We start from the raw sequence: 21,115 nt of genomic DNA on the forward strand, positions 1-21,115 counted from the left end.
TTCTGTTTGTCCAATTGATGAGGGGAGGCTATTTCACAGAGTGGTAGGAGTTCAAATGACATAACTTGGGCCAAAGAGAAGGTGTTATTCCATAACTCAGCCTCTGTGACACTATAAAAATACACATTTTTCTTCGTGTGCTTTTTTTGAGGGCATAAGGGAGGGGTAGGAAAGGCATTTATAAAGTACCCTTTCCCAATCTTCAGCTTATAGTACAAAGCCTGTAAAATAAATGCCAACTCCACCAAAAGTCATTAGTGGTTCTAGCAACGACACACCCAAACTTCTGTTGAAAAACTTAGGAACTAGGCCTAATGGCATCAAAGCTGCTTCTATTATTTCAGATAGAAGTACCAATTTGGTGACAACATTCTATCATGATTCAAGGAATACAGTTGTTTCCCACCCCAACTCTGGCATAAAGGTTGTTGCTAACTAGGGAGTTCAGCATAGTATTAGAATTTTCCAACTTCCACTTGACTAATCAAGTTAAGATATATTTAGACATTCAGGAAAACCATACTGCAAAGGTAAATAGCCTCTTCTCAAATTCGACCACAGCCTTCATGTGCTTCACTTGTCAAATGTGACAGTAATCCATTTCTTTTTTTTTTTTTTTTTGAGACGGAGTCTTGCTCTGTTGCCCAGGCTGGAGTGCAGTGGTGTGATCTCAGCTCACTGCAAGCTCCGCCTCCCGGGTTCAAGCCATTCTCCTGCCTCAGCAGGGACTACAGGTGCCCGCCACCATGCCCGGCTAATTTTTTTTTTTTGTATTTTTAGTAGAGATGGGGTTTCACCATGTTAGCCAGGATGGTCTCGATCTCCTGACCTCGTGATCCGCCTGCCTCAGCCTCCCAAAGTGCTGAGATTACAGGCGTGAGCCACTGCACCTGGCCATGGCAATCCATTTCTTAGGCTCATCACCCATCAAATCTCACTGATTAACTACTCTAGACATTAGGAATCTCGAGAATATTGCTACATTCTCAACTTTTGGAATTTTTACTGGATGGCTTATAAGTTTTCTACTAAGATTTGTTTGAGAAATATATTGTATAGGGCTTGTGAGTTCATTTTCAAAATTTTAGGGGATTTCACAAATTGGCCAAACTGAATTGTTTAGAAATTACTGACAGAATAAGAAGCTTACCAAGATAAATATTCTAATGAGCTATAAATCCTGAAAATGTAATTTTAATTTGATGGCCTACCTAGAGCTAAGCAGCAAGGCTATATACACTAAAATCTCACTAAATGGCAGCATTCATGCCAAGCAACTGCATTTTAGACTTTCTCTATAAGGAAAAGCTTACATTTAAACAAAAAAGTCTACGAATTTGAAAAGTGAGACTGACACTCTTGAACCTAACAACTTGGATGATTTCTCTTCGGCTTATCTGATGGCTTTAACTATGAAAGCAAAAGAATACAAAAGAGACATTTCATTGAATAAAGGGTCTTTAAATGTCCACATTGGTACCAGGAGAATTTGCTTAAAACTGCTTATAAAGATGGTAGAGAGAATGAGCCCCATCCTATTATTCAATAACCATGTTTGTGATGCATCTGCATAATCTAACCATGCATAAATTAGTATGTGTAATACAACACTTATTTGCATAATAATAGCAAGTTAATAGATGCTTAAAGAGCAGAGACCAACACCACCTTTAAATCAGACATGCCTCTAGGCACTTCGGCCTGTACAGACCAAGATGCCAGAAAAACAGTGAACATCAACCAGAGGAAAACAGTCAAACCATTCATTTTTCATCCCTCTAGACATTTCACTTATTTCCCCCACACACTGGGGAATCATTTTCAAACCACGAAATAGCTTTATATTTTAGTGCTAGTACCCTTCTATAATAAAAATCTTAAAGAAATTTTAATAAAGATTAGAGTCAGCAATGCTAATATAATGGACTGTTTCATTTTCTTATAAATGTAGACAGGAGGGAGCAAAATATTTTTAAATAATATGTTCAAAATTATACTCATAAAATTGGGGGCCTATTTGCCTAGCAAAAATAATGACCTAGATTAGATGCTTTCACCCTTTGTCTTAATCTTTTAACTCAAAAAATGTTAAGTGAATTTAAGAGCTTAAAAAGTATATCAAGAAAAGGCTGGCTCTCTCCTCCATCCTCAAAATGAGTACATGGTATTGGACCAGGAAAAAAAAAATCCCGAATGTCACACAAAGGAAAAGCACAATGATCACTCTCAACCTTTAACAAGAAGAAAAAAATCAGGAGTTTAAAAAAATCAAAAGTCAATAGAGATTTCTAAATGACTCCTTTAAGATATCACTTTTCAATTTAACAGGACAGATTTATTTGTATGTGGCTCAAATGTTCACAATTGCTCCCTGCACCTTCATACATAGGAATGAATGTCACAGTGGCAAACAGCAGTAATGAACAATCTTACCTGAGGATATGGAAACCTCCCAAGAGCAAGCTGGGAAAGGAAATAATATTTGTCTAGTTATAGATTTGCATGCAGGGCAGATCTCCTTAAGACAGACAAGTACTAAATTTCAGAACTGCATCCAGCAAATATAAAAAAGTTCACAACCTTAAATGTACAAACTAAATTATTGCTGTAATTACATTAAGAGCTGTATTTAGAATGGACATTTTCAATGGATGATGTTGCATCCCTGATAAAATATTTTAATTTTTAATAACAAAACATTATCCTTATGTGGTTTCCCTTAGTAATATTCTCAGCTGTACGGGCATTATTCACATTTACATGTGTGCAACAGTTTCTTCTAGACAGAGATGTAAAAACTCTTTGCTTTTCGTCTTGTAAAATGGGAACATCTAATTGTTACTAACCCACAAAATTTTCAGTTACAAGTATAAATGAAGGGTCGTAGGAAGTGGGGAATGGACATTATTATGAAATTGAAAACTGCGCCATTATTTTCATCCATTTGTTAAAGTTTTTTCATCCATTTTCTACCCACTAGTGGCAAAAATGGCCATATCAAGGTTGTGAAATGAGAACTGTAGGTCTAAGTCTGAAAGCTTCCAATCTAGCTTGATTTGTAAACTGCTCTGTTTCTGAGCCAGTCACTTAATTTTGATTCTTGAATCCTCACCTGTAAAAACAAAATGATCCAACCAGCAATAGGCTTGATATAAAGCAAAAAGATATAAACTGGTTTTTTTTGAGCCAGAGTCTTGCTCTGTCACCCAGACTGGAGTGCAGTGGTGTGATCTTGGCTCACTGCAACCTCCGCCTCCTGGGTTCAAGTGATTCTCCTGTCTCAGCCTCCCAAGGTAGCTGGGATTATAGGCGCACACCACCATGCCCAGCTAATTTTTGTATTTTTAGTAGAGATGGGGTTTCACCATGTTGGCCAGGCTGGTTTTGAGCTCCTGACCTCAAGTGATCTGCCTGGCTTGGCCTCCCAAAGTGCTGGGATTACAGGGCTAAGCCATTGCACCTGGCCAAAAAGATAAAATTTAACAAACATACCAAAATCTATTTAAAGAAAATAGTGGCAAAACTTTGCAATTTTATAATGTGGCCCATCCTCAGTCCTGACATCATTTACATGTATTTGTAACTACTTTCAAAGCAGAATCGCAACATCAGGGACTTTAACACTAATGGATCTAAGAGAGCAGCAACTTCAAAGATTAAAACCCAGAGTCCCACTGAAGTAGCTCCCAAACAGTTAATAAGTGGAAGCCTAGGAACTGACTCTAAGATTTGCAACTTAATCCAGTGTTCCTTCCTGCATATTAAACTGCCTTTCTAGATCTTGAGAAGTTCTGCACTTATTTCAAAGACACTGACACTGCTCAAACATTTCTGAATTCTCCTTTTGTAATTGTTTTAGAATTATTTCAATTAACAGAATACCTATTTCATTTTATTAGTATGCACCTTATCTTGGATTTAAAATTATACCCCTCAGCTTATTCATCATGTAAATTATTTGTAGACTAAGGTTTGAATAGCCTATGGATATTACCAAAACCCAAAGCCACGTACAAAAACTAAATATTTTGTTGCTTAGACATGAATATGCTGAAGTTATCAAAGTTCTAAAACCAATATGAACAATAGCCAGGTAACAGGAATAAACATTATGACCTTGTAAGGTGACTACTTTGAAAAGACCAACACTTGCTTGCACATATGCTTGTGTGTATGTGTATATATGTATGTTTTAGAATACCTAGTTTCATTACCTTGTACTCATATATTGTACACAAAATATACACTGATATGTGTATGGATTTTCAAGATATAGGTATACTATCATCATTTCATTTGATGGATATCATTAATCTCTTCCACTTTACATAACAAAAACATCACAAGATGGGGTGAAAGAAAGAGAGTGTAGATGTTTGCCAAACTCCCTTTCGAAGTTTTGTGTGATTATATTTGTTGTCTATGTACGGGGAGGGAAAGGGGAGAGACTCAGTTCTCCCATCATCTGTCCCCACCCCACCTCCTTGCAATACAGGTTTGTAGGTTTGCCCTACATTTTGAAAATAGTTTGTTTCTGGCCAATCAGAGTGTGCACACTGATTCAGGAGGAATTACTATGGTCTACTGTGATGGGTGAACTAGGCATTTGCAACAGTCTGCAGTAACTTAACAGTTATCACAGTGATCTGTGGATTATGACTTTTGCATATACTTCCATTTGGAGTTAGAAAACCAGCAAGAGGAGGGTCTCACACCCAAAAAAGCTAATAGCTTAATAACTACTACAAAACACTTAGAACATTCTAGCTCAAGACCTTCCACAGGCATTGTGCCATTCACTTGGGTATATGCTCAGCATGTCATTAGGGACCATGGAAGAATTCTGTTCACATGGCTTAAAGACAGAGGAAACCTGCTCGCCACACATACAGTCAAGATCTAAACTAGCTGGCAGGTGCCAACACTGACCATTGGTTCTTGCAGTTTAAAGAATTAAGCAATGGTAAACGGATGGCTTAAAATGGAGTGAGATACAGCAAAAAAATGTGAATTCTTCCCAATTCAACACAAAGCTTCCGGTTGCAAGTGGTCATGGTTCTACAGAGAGGCCAGGCTCCAGCCAACTTGGGAATGTGCATTCGTCTACTTGGCCCTCTCTGTCATGACTGTACAAGGTAAAAAAGGATGGCTGATGTTATTTGTTTGCTCTGTAAGACAATGCCATGCAAGATAACAGGGAGAAAATTTAGTGCAGTTTGGTCAGCTGGGAGCCTCTCTGTACCAGTCTGCTTGGGAATAGGTGCCAGTGCTTGAACTGGTGAGCTCATCATTCATGGGTCTGGCTTTGCTTTCAGTGTTATTTCCTGACATCTTGTGGAACCTCAGTCCTACCTTTTAACTATGTTCCTGGGAGGACTGCTTGTAAGACATCTTGCAGGTCTGACCTCTTTAGAGTTAGAAGACAGAGAATGGTTCTTTGATCTTTTTTTTTTTTTTTGAGACGGAGTCTCGCTCTGTCGCCCAGGCTGGAGTGCAGTGGCGCAATCTCGGCTCACTGCAAGCTCCGCCTCCCGGGTTCACGCCATTCTGCTGCCTCAGCCTCTCCGAGTAGCTGGGACTACATGTGCCCGCCACCATGCCCGGCTAATTTTTTGTATTTTTTAGTAGAGACAGGGTTTCACCGTGGTCTCGATCTCCTGACCTCGTGATCCGCCCGCCTCGGCCTCCCAAAGTGCTGGGATTACAGCGTGAGCCACCGCGCCCGGCCAGTTCTTTGATCTTAACTAGTAGGTACCGCTGCAATTGCAGCATGATGACAATCACTTCCTCTCTTACAGAGTGTCACCACTGGGCTGTTGAAAGACTTGGACACCTATGCCAGTGAAAACTGGCAAGTGCACTATTAGGCTGGCACTGAAAGCAGTCATTTTAAGGCCCCAGGAGAGGACCGCTGCCTTCTATGTATGCCTCTATCCCTCTAGGTCTAATGCAGCTACAGTGTTTATGTTCCTCACTATTTGTCTTATAGAAAAGTAGAAGGAAACATATAGCCAGGCTCTAGAATTCTTTTTATCAAGTTCTATTGGGAGGAGGTAAAAAAGAAAATGGTTTCTTAGTAGATATAGCTGCATGAAGAACGAGTTCTCTACAAAAATGAGAGGCGTGTGGTGGCATGTGTCTGTAGTCCAAGCTACTTGGGAGGCTAGGGTGGGAGGGTCACCTGAGCCCAGGGAGGTAGAGACTGCAGTGAGCCTTGACCATGCCATTGCATTCCAGACTGGGCAAGAGTGAGACCCTAACTCAAAAATAAATAAATAAATAAATAAAAAAGAACGAGTTCTCCATGAGGCTGACAAAAGTCAAAATAAACATGGGACCCTTATGGGGAAGAAGGAGCACATATGCTCCAAGTGAATATTTCACACACAGGCAGACCTGGGGCCATTCTGTATCTTTTACCCCTACTGGTCTATTAATCTACTTGCATTTCCCCTGTTTTTATTGTCAAGGTATTATAAATTAGGAAACTTACAAAAGAGAGTATGTAATCTTCTCTGAAATGGCCTGCAGATATGTCACTGTACTAAATGTGTTTCAGATTTAATGAAGCTTTAATGTCCTTTTTAATTTTGCCTGTTTCTGTATCACCAGGGGTCGGGCAAGGCAATCAGCACTCAAGAGGGTGGTTTGGTTTAAAACTAGGAAAAAACTCATTTGCTTATGAGTTGCACTGTATTTTCTTAATTAAATTTACTAAGTAAAATGGTTTAAGTTCAGCCAACCAATGACCTTTGTATGTAGATTTAGATTTATAAATAGGTTAACAGTTAAAGGAAAGAAAAAAAAAAAAGAATCACAACAAAGCAAATAGATTAGGGCTAAGCCAATAGAAATCTTTGCTCTCTTTATCATCTTTACAAAAGAACCATGTAATATAGGCAGCTTAAGTCTAGTTTTTTTTTAAAAAAGTGTACTGAAAAATGTAGACACACATAAGTGCCAGCAATTCATCAAATGGGTCTCATATCCTTTTCATTCCCACAAGGGGAGCAGCTCACATCGTAAAAGATTTGGAAAAGCTTTATTTATTTGGGGCCGGGGGGTGGAGGTAGAGATAAGGGATTCTATTTAATGTTAAATTAAAAAATACACTTTAATTCCAAATACTTAAGATTTAGCAAACTGCTGAAGACTCTGTTGTGGGACGTTTATTACGTAAAAGGCTGAAAAAGAATGGTCTGAAGTGTTTACCAGTTGGGGATACACTTAAATAACTAACACCTCACCCTAAAAATAGGACTGTTCCTTAGTGTCATCTTATTGACCTTTGACTTGGCCAACCACAATCTATAAAATGCTCTTCAGTTAGCAGCATTTGAATATGTTGGATTTTATAATTTAAATAACAAATATATTTGTATGTGTGCCTGTGTGTGAAAGAGAGATCATAACAATTGCCAAATATACAACACGATAAAAACCTTTGTATTTTAACAAAAAGAAGTTATTTACTGACAAAGCAACAGAATGGCTTTTATTGATAATAAAAATAATTATTGTCATAGAATCATAAATGATGAAGAGAAAACAAACATTGTAGCCAGAAAACAAGTGCAGGACACAAATTCAAGACATGTTTTTAGTAATCAAGTCTCCTACTCAGAATATCAACTATGTTGTGGGAGTAGTTTTAAATTTACAGTTCTACTGAAGAGCACTGGATTTTTTTATTCTGAATTTAGACATATTCTATGTTTCTCAGCAGAACTACAAATTGAAAATAAGCATTTTCAATATAGCCAGTGATCTAGCTGAAAGACAACTTTATAGTCTGAAATGTCCTAAAATTTGTTCTTAATTACCTTGTGTACATTTTACACAATTAAATTTCCATCTAAGGATTTTGCATTTAGATTGTGCGCTGCAGTTAAACCTTCATTTTATAGAAATGCAGCAGCCACTTTGGAACACTCAGACACAGGGAAACTTTAAAAAATCAGACTTAACTACTGGATTACATAAAATTCCCTAGGTGAGATTTCATCCCAAGACCAATTTACACAGTCCTAGAGAAAGAGTTTAAATCATCTGAAACTATGCTGGTGAAGAACCATAATAAATATTAAATACCTCAAAATCTAAGATTTTACTTTTTTCCCCATGTATCAACTTCACTGTTCTCTTACTGAATGGTTTAAAAACAATCCAAAGGATATAACAGCAATTTACCAGTGTTAAAGTGCTTTGGAGGTTAAACTGACAACAAAGAACACAGAAACACAAAGCGTCTTGAAGTAGGGTTTCAATTAAATGTGGAGGATTTAGTAATGCAGGACCAAAAAAAAAAAAAAAGAGTTACAAATTAATTTAATCTTCTGCCTATAGTTTGCAGCTGCACTCCAAAGTGTCTGGGGCTTAAGAACAAAGCCTTGAAAGGCCTCAGAGTGAGGAAAGCTTCAATTTTTAATGTATAACGCCATTAGCTGATAACTTGTGGAATCTGCAACCCCTGTGGAGGGGCATAAGTGCGAGTAACAGAGACTGATGAAGTGACATATTTGTTCATGTCTAGAACTATGAGGAAGAGGATTATTACTAACACCATCACGCCTAACAGAAACATGCCCTAATAACCTTTGGGACCTTCCACATTATCAGTACTCACTACAGCAAATATATTAAAATCAAAATCTAATTCACTTTAATTAAAGACAATTAGTTTTATTATTATTGTTTAACTTGTATGATATTATAATACACTGCAAATTAAAGATGGGATAATAAATGTAACGAAAGCATCAAACTGTGTACACCCTTCCATCTACACTTGTGAAATTAGCTTATCACTGGTGTCTATTTAAGGAAATTCAAAGACACCATCATTAAACGTGAAGAAGAAATACTTTACTCTCAAGAGAATATAGTGAACCCACAGGTATTTTTTCCTTATTCAATTTATGCTTATTTTCACAAACTCTTTCCTACAAACTCTAAGGATTTCTTCAACACAAACAGAATTATGGCCCAACGGAGGCACCAGAAGCTTAATTAATTTGCTCAAGGTCATACTGTAAGTTGGTGGCAAAGCTTGTTAAGAGCCTAGGAACACTGGGCTCTACAAATGTTTTGGCAATGGCAAAGGACCCTGTCTGCAAAGACTTCATAGACTTCTAGTGCAGTGGGTGAGCCACAGCAAGTAACTCATTATGCCTATATGAAAAGTGCCAAGTACTCTGAGAGCTTGTAAGTAACGTTTTTTTCTTTGTGTAGAAAGAGCCTAAATGTGAGGGTCCCATCAGGAGTGCTCCTTAAAGGGTGCCAATACTAAAAACAAAACAAAAAACAATTACTTGTCCTCACCAAAGTCCACTGATCTAAACTTACTTAAGGAGCCCAAACAGTAGCACAAATGAATAAATCAAGCACTTATCTACCATTCAGAAGGTCCTGCATTCTGTCCCAGATTATTAATAATAAGGGAGAAAAGACAGCATTACAGATATTTCTTAACAAACCTGCACATCCTGCACATGTACCCTGGAACTTAAAAACAAAAAACGAACAAATGTTTCTAATAGAGTACGTTTAAAAAAAAAAAAAAAGAAATGGGCTTATTACAGTAGACACTTAAACAGGGAGAGGGCAACAGTAATTCACAAGTACAATATCCTAATGCTATTCCTTTAATTGCTTTATTTGTTTCACTGTTAAAAATGATTACCTGCTATAGCCTAACCGTGAATGCTGAAAAGCGTGATACATTGAGGTCTCAACCTGGGCAAACTGTACCTAAACTTACACTTTATTGCAGCTTAGTTCACAATCTTCACCTAATATAGGGTTATATCCCAGTGCAGCAGGAGGATAAATCATCCTGGAATATTACTCCAGCAAAGTTTAGCTGTGACTGGAGCATATGTGCTTTCGAGCCACTGAAGCAAAGGCCCATAAAATACACTAATTACTGGAAGTTATGGTCACTGAGTGATTGATAGCGCTCTGCAAGGCAACTTCCTCATTTTCAGCTCTTCTGACGGGGCTCATCCGCCACATAGCAATTATTAATTCATGACCCACCCCTCAGGCACTAGTACCTTTACGTCTAATTCTCCTGCTACCAAACTACTGCTACAGCTGGACACTGTCTTTCTTCATTCTGATGGTTGGGTAAAGATGATAAAAAGTAGATTTCAGGCTAAATGCTATTGCTTTGAATCTTTAAATGTTCCTTGGTCTTTCTAACCCTGCTGTCCCAAAACACGTAATTCTCCTTCCTCTCCCATATGCTATTTCACTTGCATCATTTTCTTTTTTTCCTTGTGTGTGTGTGTGTGTGTGTGTGTGTGTGTATGTATATACTTATGTATGTATAAGCATATGTGTGTGTATATATGTGTATACTTGTGTATATATAAGCATATGTGTGTATATATATATATGCGTGTGTTTATGTTTGTGTATGTGTATATCAATCTGTCTATACTACATTAGACCAAAAACCCTAGCTGAGTAACTTTTTGGTTAGATATTGTGTTTAAATGGAATATACAATTTTAACTAGGCCATAGTAAGTATAAGGCAGCTAATTGATAAATAAAAAAGGGAAAAAAGCCCTCAATTTAAAAATACCCACTTTTGTAGCTTTACAGACACTTTAACCATTCCATGTTGATTTCCATCAATAGCTCTACTCACAGAATACTAATGAAAATATCTGGGTATATAACTAAATCTCTAAAAGTCAGTTAAAAACAATGGCAAAGGTCTTTTTCCATGGTATTCTGTGCACTGAGAGGAAATTCGTGAGAGCCTCTGAGTTAAAGAGACAAAGTTTAGTCATGATTAATGAAAGAAACCATTTTATTTTTCTAATTGAAAAATGAATGTTCTTCAAATGTTTGCATAGCTCAAAATGCAACACTGAGGGCAGTTTTCCTATCTGGAATCTGAGATGTTGCAACAGATGAGTAGATAGATTTCTAGCCTACCTATTCTTTCAGGACTTGATTCAAATTGTTCCTCCTTTTCTCCTCTTCTGTCAGGAGTTAATCCCAGAAGACTCTACCCACAATTTTGTAGACAAACTTCATACCACTCCCTGCCCATACCCTTCACTGGGCAGTGGGTATCACATCCTCCCTGGTGACAGTTCCCAGTGTTCTACATCTTCCTGTGTTTCTAGTGCCTTATAAATTTTAACTTGTTGAAGGGCAAAGTATAAATCATAAACTTTTATGTTCTCCATGACACCAGAAATAGCATTTTGCAGTAGGTTGACAATAAGAATTTGTTGATTATGATATATCCCCTGATGCTGATATCTCCTGGAGTCTGGTCAACCTGGAGGTGCCTGATTTGCTTGTTTCTATGCCACAGTACCTTAATGAACACGGTACACAAACTCTTTAGTATTAGGATCTGATGGTCTTAACTGACAAGGCCCTCTTACGTCTCACTGCTTAGACTGATTAGTAGCTACCATTTTCACATATTTAACCATTATGATGAATTTAGATGACTTATTTCTTATTAAAGATTAAAAGGTTGTCAAGGAAGAAAAAGATTAGAGTTAAATGAATTGACCTCATGGAGATAGACAGTAGAATGATGGTTACCAGAGGCTGGGAAGGGTAGTTGGCAAGGAGAAGAGTGGGGATGATTAACGGGTACAAAAATAAAGTTAGAATGAATAAAATTCTAGTATTTCATGGCACAACAGGTGATTACAGTCAACAAAAATTTACTGTACATTTAAAAATAACTAAAAGTATAATTGGAATGTTTGTAACAAAGAGAAATGATAAATGCTTGAGGTGAATACCCTATTTACCCTGATGTGATTATTACACATTGTACGCCTGTATCAAAATATGTACCCCATACATATGTACACTTACTACGTACCCATAAAAAATTTTTTTTTGAGATGGAGTCTCGCTGTGTCGCCCAAGCTGGAGTGCAGTAGCACGATCTTGGCTCACTGCAACCTCTACCTCTCAGGTTCAAGCGATTCTCCTGCCTCAGCCTCCCAAGTAGCTCAGATCATAGGTGTGTACCACCACGCCTGGCTAATTTTTGTATTTTTAGTAGAGACGGGGATTCATCATGTCGGCCAGGCTGGTCTCAAACTCCTGACTTCAAGTGATCCACCCACCTCGCCTCCCAAAGTGCTGGGATTACAGGTATGAGACACTGCACCCAGCCCCCATAAAAATTTTTAAAAAATGATTAGAGTTAACTGCCCCAAACCCCATCTCATGTGTTTACTTCAACAGTCATTTGAATCCTCATAATAAGAATTAAGAAATGACACCCTTTTAAAAAGTTTGTGTAATGCTGACCTGTGTCTTCTGACAGCAGGCACCCCTAATCATGACAATGGTCTCTTAGAGACCTGGCTTTGGGGGCTTCTAGTTCTAAACCAGTCTCTGAAATCATGCAGCTGTGGGTATTTGAGAAAATATCAGTGCTGGGGTCTAGTCTATTGAGCTCAACTTCACTCACATTTCTATTTCTAGACATTTCAAAGTCAAGGGAGTCATAAACAGTTGATATTCTCGTACTTCTGGCCTCTGTACATGCTGCTGCTCCTGTTGGAACACTGCCCTCCAAATCTAACCCATTCATCAAAACTTAGCTTAGATACCAGCACTTCTAGGAAGCTTTCTGAAACGTACTGTGCTTCCAGTGATGGCTTTAACAGAATCTACAGCCCAAGATGCTCTTTTGGAATGTGACCCTGTTGCCTCATCATCAAGAACCTACATTGTGATCAACAGAATGTGGCAGGAACAATCCTGTGGTTGGGCCTTAATGGATCTGTAGCTTTTCCAATAACAGCTTAGAACACCAGGCACCACAAAGGAAGTCTAAGCTAGCCATGAAGGGGAGATGGGAGAGAAGGGTCCCAGCCACTCCTGGCCATCCCCACCAAAGCATCATACACACAGATGAAGTCATCTTGGATCTTCCATCCTTAACCACTACTCAACTGCAACTTCATGAGAGGCTTTTGATGCTACATAGAATGGCTGAGCCTTGCTAGGATTCCTGACCCACAGAATCCTGAGTAAATAAATGGTTATTTTAAGCCACTAATTTTGGGTAGTTTATTAAGCAGTAATCAATAACTGAAATGCTTTCTCTGACACTGATGTCAGCCCACACTCTCATGTGCCCAGTTCTACATGTTTCCATTGCACTTTTACTTTTCTTTCTTCCTATTAGTCAAGGAGTCACTGAGGGCAAAGTTTGTACCCTTACTACCAACACTGGGTAGCACTTGATAAATATTTACTAATGAGATGGGATCCTTACCTACCTACTTCCTATTACAGTAGACATACTGGAGATTAGGTTAATATTTGTGTTTCTTTTTAATAAATAAACTAGGCTTTAGTTTCTGAAAGATAACTAGCACATTTTGAAATATGGTGAAACTAAACCAGCTACAGGGATAGTGTAAGGTATAATCCTATGAAAAGCAGTCTTAACTGACCAGCAGAGTCACAGTAAACCTGTCTTTTCCTTTATCTGATTTTCTGCTCAGTTCCATTTACCATTCATCTCTTCTTTTTTCAAACTACTTGATCTACTTTTCTAAAGCATAATGGAAGAAGCAGACTTGAATCCATGAGTCAGAATACTTGACTGCTGCTGCCTGGGCTATTCACTTAACATTTCTAGAAAAGTCCTTTAACTTATCTGGATCTAAGTTTCCTCATTTGCAAAATGGGAACTTTGAAGCTTATAAGGTGAAACAATATTTGATGCTTCAAGTTGCTGATTTTTCAGAGTGGGGAGAAGCTTGAAAGAGATAATGAATACCAAATAGCTTTGTTAAGTGTTACATTAAAAAAAAAGTGTGATGTTGTCACCCTTCTTGTTAGAATGACACTGAGCAAGAGGATGTCAAGAGCTTGGAAGAGAGGAAAGAGCACTACATTTCACATCAGAAGACCCAGATTCCAGTCCTCTTCTGCCCAGTTCCCTGGAGACCAGCTTCCTCACTGCTAAGAGAAGTGGTCTGATTTAATAAGTTCTAAAGTCTCTCTTTAAGTTAAAGTCTCTCTTTAGGTTAAAAAAAATTCTAGTCTCTAAATACAACATAAGGCATATAAGAGAATTTTCTAGGAGCAGCGGTTTTTACCACTGGATATCGCAACGTTGGCAGACATGGTTCCCAAAATTATCATAGACTCAGAATTTTAGTGTTGAGACATGTCACTAGAAGACTGGTTCCTTCTTATCTTTCAGAGCTCAACTCAAAAGTAATCCAATACCACTCAGTTACTCCTAGCATATCATCCTGTTTGTTTATTTATTTTCTTTCTTATTTTTAGAGTCAGAGTCTTGCTCGGTTGCTGGAGTGCAATGGCATGATCCTGGCTTACTGCAGCCTCAAACTCCTGGGCTCAAGGGATCCTCCTGCCTCAGCCTCCCGAGTAGCTGGGACTACTGGTATGCGTCACCACGTGCAGCCTAACTCACTTATTTGTCTAAAAAGGTACAATGATCAAGTATTCTTTTTCAAAATGTAGGCTCCATGAAAGCAGGGATTTTGTCAGTTTTGTTCTCAGTAGTGTCCCCAGTGACTAGCACAGGGCCTGCCACATACTAGGCACTCAAAAAAATATTTGCTGAGTGACCAAATGAATATATGACTGCATCTTGTCTAAACTTATTATCTGTCTCTTCTACAGAAAAAAATCTGAGACAAATAGTCATTCAGTCCCTACTTATGTGTCCCCAGGGATGGGACATTTTTACCTCTAAAGGCAAATGATTTAACTGTTGAGGAGGAAAGTGTAGAGTTCTATCCATCAGAAAATCCTTCTTTATACTGAATAGAAAGTCATGGGAGTTTTTTTTGTTTTTTTTTTTTTGCTTTTGTTTTAGCCTCAGAAGTTTCAGCCTTCTTGTCATAAAAGATCAGCTTGCTGCTTCTTCACTGACAATCCTTCAAACATCTGAAAATGGGCTGTCAAATGCCTGCTTTGTCTTCTATTTCTTTATTCTTCATATCAAGACTTTGCTTTTTTTTAAATTTCAAATTCTGTGTATTTGTGTGTATACATGATATGAGCATGTGCTGTTGGAAAAACTTTAAAATCAGTCTGAAATCCATCAAAATAACAAAATGCTTAGCTGGGACTGCTAGCACCTGTTCCATCTTGTTTTGTCAATCTCATGGTTGTTCCTGACAGCTCTGAACACAAAGCAAACTCAACAATGCTTTATTCAGTGGGAAACACTTCACTTTGTCTGCCAGTTTCACATTCACTACAATCACTGACAACCTTGGAAAATGCACATTTAGGCATGGTAATCTGAGACAGCTGGATCCCTTCACAGACCTTGCAAAGGACTGAACTAGTCAATCCATCATCTGCCAAAGGTCATTTTAACAGCTCCTTTTGCATTAAGTTACACACAATTTTAGACACCCCCCCCCCAAAAAAAAAAGACAATGGAAAAAAATCAAGACAGAATTACAGAAAAGGGAGGAAAAGCAGGGGAATGAGTGACAGAAACTGTTACATGTTCTTTTCCTAAGCATCCTTCAATGGGAGGGGAGGACCCATTACAAGGATTCCAGAATCACATCCTCCCCACTTTCCTATAAAATCTTCCATGGAAATTTCCTTTGTCTTTGGGCCCTTCAGATCCTTTCACCTTTTGATGGTTCTCAGCAAAAACTTTGGTCAACAGGTAAAATGTTTCACTAGTTGGATCAGGAGACTGAACATGATCCACGTTGAGTGTATACTTTATCTGAACTACCTGGGACCAGAAATATTTCAGATATTGGCCTTTTTCGGATTTTGAAATGTTTGCATTATACTTACCAGCAACCCCAATCCCAAAACCTGAAATCCTAAATGCTCCCATTAGTGTGACCTTTGAGGGTCAAGTTAGTGCTAAAAAATTTCGAATTTGGGCCGGGCGCGGTGGCTCACGCTTGTAATCCTAGCACTTTGGGAGGCCGAGGCGGGTGGATCATGAGGTCAGGAGATCGAGACCATGGTGAAACCCCGTCTCTACTAAATACAAAAAATTAGCCGGGCGTGGTGGTGGGCACCTGTAGTCCCAGCTACTCGGGAGGCTGAGGCAGCAGAATGGCGTGAACCCGGGAGGCGGAGCTTGCAGTGAGCCGAGATCGCGCCACTGCATTCCAGCATGGGCGACAGAGAAAGACTCCGTCTCAAAAAACAAAAACAAAAACAAAAGGCTTACTTCTTCAAGTAACTTTATGTGGTTGCTAATGTTAAATAAAAGTGTTCATGAAAAAGCCTAGAATATTGAATATATTCCTAATCTTGCTTTCAAAAAACATGTGTTTATTATTGTTTATCTTCTGCCTCCCTTATTACATTGTAGGCTCAACAAGGAAGGGGAATATGCCTATTTTGTTTGCCAATGTATCCCAGCACTTAATAATGTGTTTGACACGTAAAAGGTGTTCAATAAATATTTAAGGAATGAATGAATTCTAATGTTACCTTCAACTTATACATAAGAAACTGACACTTGGAGTGACAAACTGAACTGGCTAAGATCACAATGATTATAAGTGTTGGTGCCAATATGTGAACTGAATTCTGGTTAATCCAGTCTAAGCTCTTTAACAGTTCAAGAATTAGGATAACAACCCTTCAATCTAAAAATGATATTGGAAAGAAAATGACAAAATGACAAACTCGCCATCAAACTTCTCCAGAAGCTTCTGTCAAGGGTACTAGGCTGGGTAATCCATGCCACTTTTTTTTTTTTTTTGAGATGGAGTCTCACTCTGTCACCCAGGCTGGAGTGCAGTGGTGCGATCTCGGCTCACTGCAACCTCTGCCTCCCGGGTTCAAGCGATTGTCCTGCCTTAGCCTCCCAAGTAACTGGGATTACAGGCACCTGCCACCATGCCCAGCTAATTTTTGTATTTTTAGTAGAGATGGGGTTTCGCCATGTTGGCCAGGCTGGTCTCGAACTCCCAACCTCAGGTGATCAACCCACCTCGGCCTCCCAAAGTGCTGGGATTACAGGTATGAGCTACCACACATGGCCCATGCCACCTTTTAAATACTTTTATTTACATTTACACAGCTCTACATAGTTTATGTGTTTACTCATACATATAGAAGATCACAATTCATTTTCTTGATATCTAATGAGTCTTATCTGGCATCCATTAAACAATATGTATATGTAAAAATTAGATGTGTTAAGCTTTTACATTCCAATGAGACAAAAGGTGGTTATATCCAACTATTTGTATTTTTTATAGTAAATTTTCCTTGGGAAAATTTCTATTACTAATCCTCAACAAAAACTCACTTTTTCTGAGAAAAAACACTGCCATATGTCATTTGGGGGAAAAAAATGATTTTTTTTTCTATAGGAATACTAAGAGAAGGGCAATCTTGTACAAACATATATTTTTCCCATGTTATAACATTAAAATTTAAAATTTTTCTTTGATGATTTCTTCCCCTTTGTTTTCTCTGTTCTTTCTTCCTGGAACTTCTATTTTTCGTGTTACTTCTTGACTTGGTTCTTTAATAAGAAGTTGTCATGAACTTCTTGACTTGGTTCTGTTTTTTTTTTTTTTGAGACGGAGTCTTGCTCTGTCGCCCAGGCTGGAGTGCAGTGGCGTGATCTTGGCTCACTGCAAGCTCCGCCTCCCAGATTCACACCATTCTCCTGCCTCAGCCTCCCAAGCAGCTGGGACTACAGGCACCCGCCACCACACCCGGCTAATTTTTTGTATTTTTAGTAGAGATGGGGTTTCACCATATTAGCCAGGATGGTCTCGATCTCCTGACCTCGTGATCCACCTACTTTGGTCTCCTAAAGTGTTGGGATTACAGGCTTGAGCCACCGCACTTGGCCGACTTGGTTCCTTAATTTTCATTTCTCTCCTATTTCTTGCTGTTCTCTGAAAGTTCCTTTTGTTACAGCAGCCTGTTCTTATATTCTGAGTGCACTATTTTCTCTTTAGTCCTCTGAGGATACTACTGGTAGTTTATTTGAACTTTTTACCCTCTGCACAGTTTTCTGGCCATCCAAATTGCTTTTCTTTTTAGTTGTTGTAGGCCTCTGTTCTGACCCTAAAGGCCTTTCTCAAACGTCTCTGTAAGAGTAAGGCACTGAAAATCTCACTGGAAATTGTGCTCATGGATGGGGCTTGTAGACTAAGGGCTCTCCTGGGAGCATGATTTAGCTAGGCTGTTTCCTTGGGGGAACTCCAAACGTCTGGATCTTTAAGTCTTCCTAGTCAGATTTCCCTAGACAAAGTCTCTGCTAATCTCCTGCCTGAAAAGTAATCTCTGAGTGTAAAGTAATCACTAGTGTCCTAGGAACAGGGTGGGAGGTCTCAACATTCAGAATCTAAACTTTCACTTAATGCCTCTGAACGTAGTAATGGGACCCAGACTTCTATGGTGCCAGGTATCACTTATTTTATTTGCTCCAAAAAACCCTCCACTCAGTTTTGTTAGATTGAGTGTCCACCCATGGTGTTTACTCCAGTACATTAACAATTGTTTTCTATTGGGTTTTCATGACCAATTCATATTAGTTTGTAATAAATGAAAGATTAACTAGTCTTATCATAATTGTCAAACTGACTTTAAAGCAATTCTCCTCTCTTGGTCCCACCTTGACTCCTGGCTCCACATATCTGGTCCCACCAATTCCTGAGCCTTTGGGTGTTTACAGTATATCAGATTGCCTGCTTGCTTGTATTCTCAGCCCTGCTCAGTTGTTTACTGTTGTCTCATATTCAAAACTTGAGTGCTGTTGTCTCCTTTCCCTTTCTCTTTATGGTATTATCCTTGTGTGTGTGTGTGTGTGTGTGCGCGCGCGCGTGTGCAAATCACATTATGGCTATTTTTAGTGGAGTCTGAGGTGAAACTGTAAGCTAAAGCTTGCACCATCTTTAACCAAATTAGCAGTCTTTCTGATTCAAATGTAAACATTTCAAAGGGTAATTCCTTTTAAAGAGAGGGGATAATGGCTTTTTTCCCTTGTGAACTTTGTCCAAAAGCTCTGAAATAGATCTCCCATCTAAAGAGGAGGTAACTGAGGCTCAGAGAAATTAAGTAATTTACCCAAGGTTCTATAGCTTAGGCTGGCTGAAGTGGAATTCAAATCTGGATCTGATACCTTGGTAAACTGAATGCTCTTTTTCACAAGCAAAACACTGTGATCTATTCTCCAAACATTTATGGGCATTTATATTAAAGACTCCATCACACTTTAAACTCTGATCTTTATTTTCTGAAACTGCTTTAAAAAAATCATTACAAAAGTAGGAAAAAATTGAGTCAAAAAGATTTATTGAGTGCCCACTAGGGCAATGGAATGTATTAAACAGCATAGAAGATTATGAGAGAATCATATTTGAATCCTGTCATAAGGAACTATGACATGCCTATAAATTACTGTAATACAAAGTGGACAATTTACATGCCACAAGGAAGATGCAGATGAAGGTCAGAGGAAGAAGATATTACCTTCAGCTGGAGATACCAGAGTTGGTATCATGAAGGATGGTTACTTAAACTGTTTCTTGGGGAGATGAAGAAAAATGATATTACATGTACAGAGAACAGCGTATTATTCCATGGGTTTATTTTTAACTTGGTAAAGGTAATTCTAAAACTCACAATTCTTTTTGTCAAAATAAGAGAGCCCAAAAAATCTTCAGAAGATGGCCAGGTGCCGTGGCTCATGCCTGTTATCCCAGCACTTTGGGAGGCCAAGGTGGGTGGATCACCTGAGGTCAGGAGTTCAAGACCAGCCTGGCCAACATGGTGAAACCCCATCTCTACTAAAAATACAAAAATCAGCTGGGCGTGGTGGCGCATGCCTGTGATCCCAGCTACTCGGGAGGCTGAGACAGGAGAATTGCTTGAACCTGGGAGGCGGAAGTTGCAATGAGCTGAGAATGCGCCACTGCACTCCAGCCTGGGTGACAGAGCGAGATTCTATCTCAAAAAAAAAAAAAACAAACAAAAAAAACACCAAAAACAAAACTTCAGAAGATGATGTTACTTGGATGACAATGACAATGACCTTGTGTTGTTCTCTATGTTCTTTACCTATGTTGAGACATTTTTCTAAGCCATGGTCCTTGCTTTCATCATTCAGCACATCATTCAAACCACTTCAATAAAACACTGGTCATGATGAAGAGGGGTCTCTGAGGACTAGATGACGCACCAATTAACTAAGCACATTGAGCTAGACTGTTCTATTCCTCAGACTCAGGAGACTGGTTAGAGGGGTGGCAAACAGGCAGAAAGAATGAGGATCCAAGCAAAATGAGCAAAATGCATATGCTGTGCATATGCTAAAGATGGGGCTTTCAGATGGGTACAGTGGTGCACCTGTAGTCCTAGCTACTCAGGAGGCTGAGGAGGGAGGATCGCTTGAGCCCAGGAATTCAAGGCAAGCCTAGGCAACCTAGCAAGACTCTGCCTCTAAAAAAGGGTTGGGGCCAGGCTTTCAGTCTGACTCCTATAGAAAAGTCTGTCAGATTATTCACCATCAACCTTAATAAAGTTTATAATAACCCACCACGGATGGGGGGAGAGGGGAGGTGGGGGGAGGGGGGAGGGATAACATTAGGAGATATACCTAATGCTAAATGATGAGTTAATGGGTGCAGCACACCAACATGGCACATGTATACATATATAACAAACCTGCACATTGTGCACATGTACCCTAAAACTTAAAGTATAATAATAATAAAATTAAAAAAAAATAACCCACCACATAGAATCCCAAACCAGAACATGTATTTGTACAGCATACTCAGTGAAAATAAGAATATTACAGGACTGGTTTGGTGCCTTTTTAATGTAGATGCATCAACCTAAATACTGCAAATTGCAAGGCTAGTGGAGAATGTATGTTGACTTATTTTTTGACTCAGGAAGGACCCACTTAAAATTCACTTTTGCAAATATGACTGTTTACTTCCCAACTACAGATTTATGTTGTGAACTCAAATGACACAAGAATATAAATGGAATAACTACTTAGTAAAAAATGAGAGTGGGACTTTCTCCTTAAGCCATTCTTTAGAACAGATAAGCACTGAAGTGCCTGTGAAATTCAGAAATTATGCTCTAAAATGTTTTAGCCACCCCTA

The 21,115-nt window shown here is 38.8% G+C and overlaps 1 protein-coding gene across 4 annotated transcripts in view; it reads right to left on the bottom strand.

Moving 5' to 3' along the window:
* The window catches only part of MAP2K5 (mitogen-activated protein kinase kinase 5), a 268,034-nt gene that overhangs the window by 77,712 nt on the left and 169,207 nt on the right, over positions 1-21,115 (bottom strand). For all 4 annotated transcript variants that reach the window (XM_032175733.2, XM_058427173.1, XM_058427172.1 and 1 more), the window contains exon 17: positions 2,434-2,463. In XM_032175733.2, the coding sequence (XP_032031624.1) occupies positions 2,434-2,463 (30 nt within the window). The remainder of the gene's footprint in view (positions 1-2,433; positions 2,464-21,115) is intronic.

The sequence above is a fragment of the Hylobates moloch genome, unplaced genomic scaffold (genome assembly GCF_009828535.3).
Source record: "Hylobates moloch isolate HMO894 unplaced genomic scaffold, HMol_V3 SCAFFOLD_14, whole genome shotgun sequence".
Classification (NCBI taxonomy): domain Eukaryota; kingdom Metazoa; phylum Chordata; class Mammalia; order Primates; family Hylobatidae; genus Hylobates; species Hylobates moloch.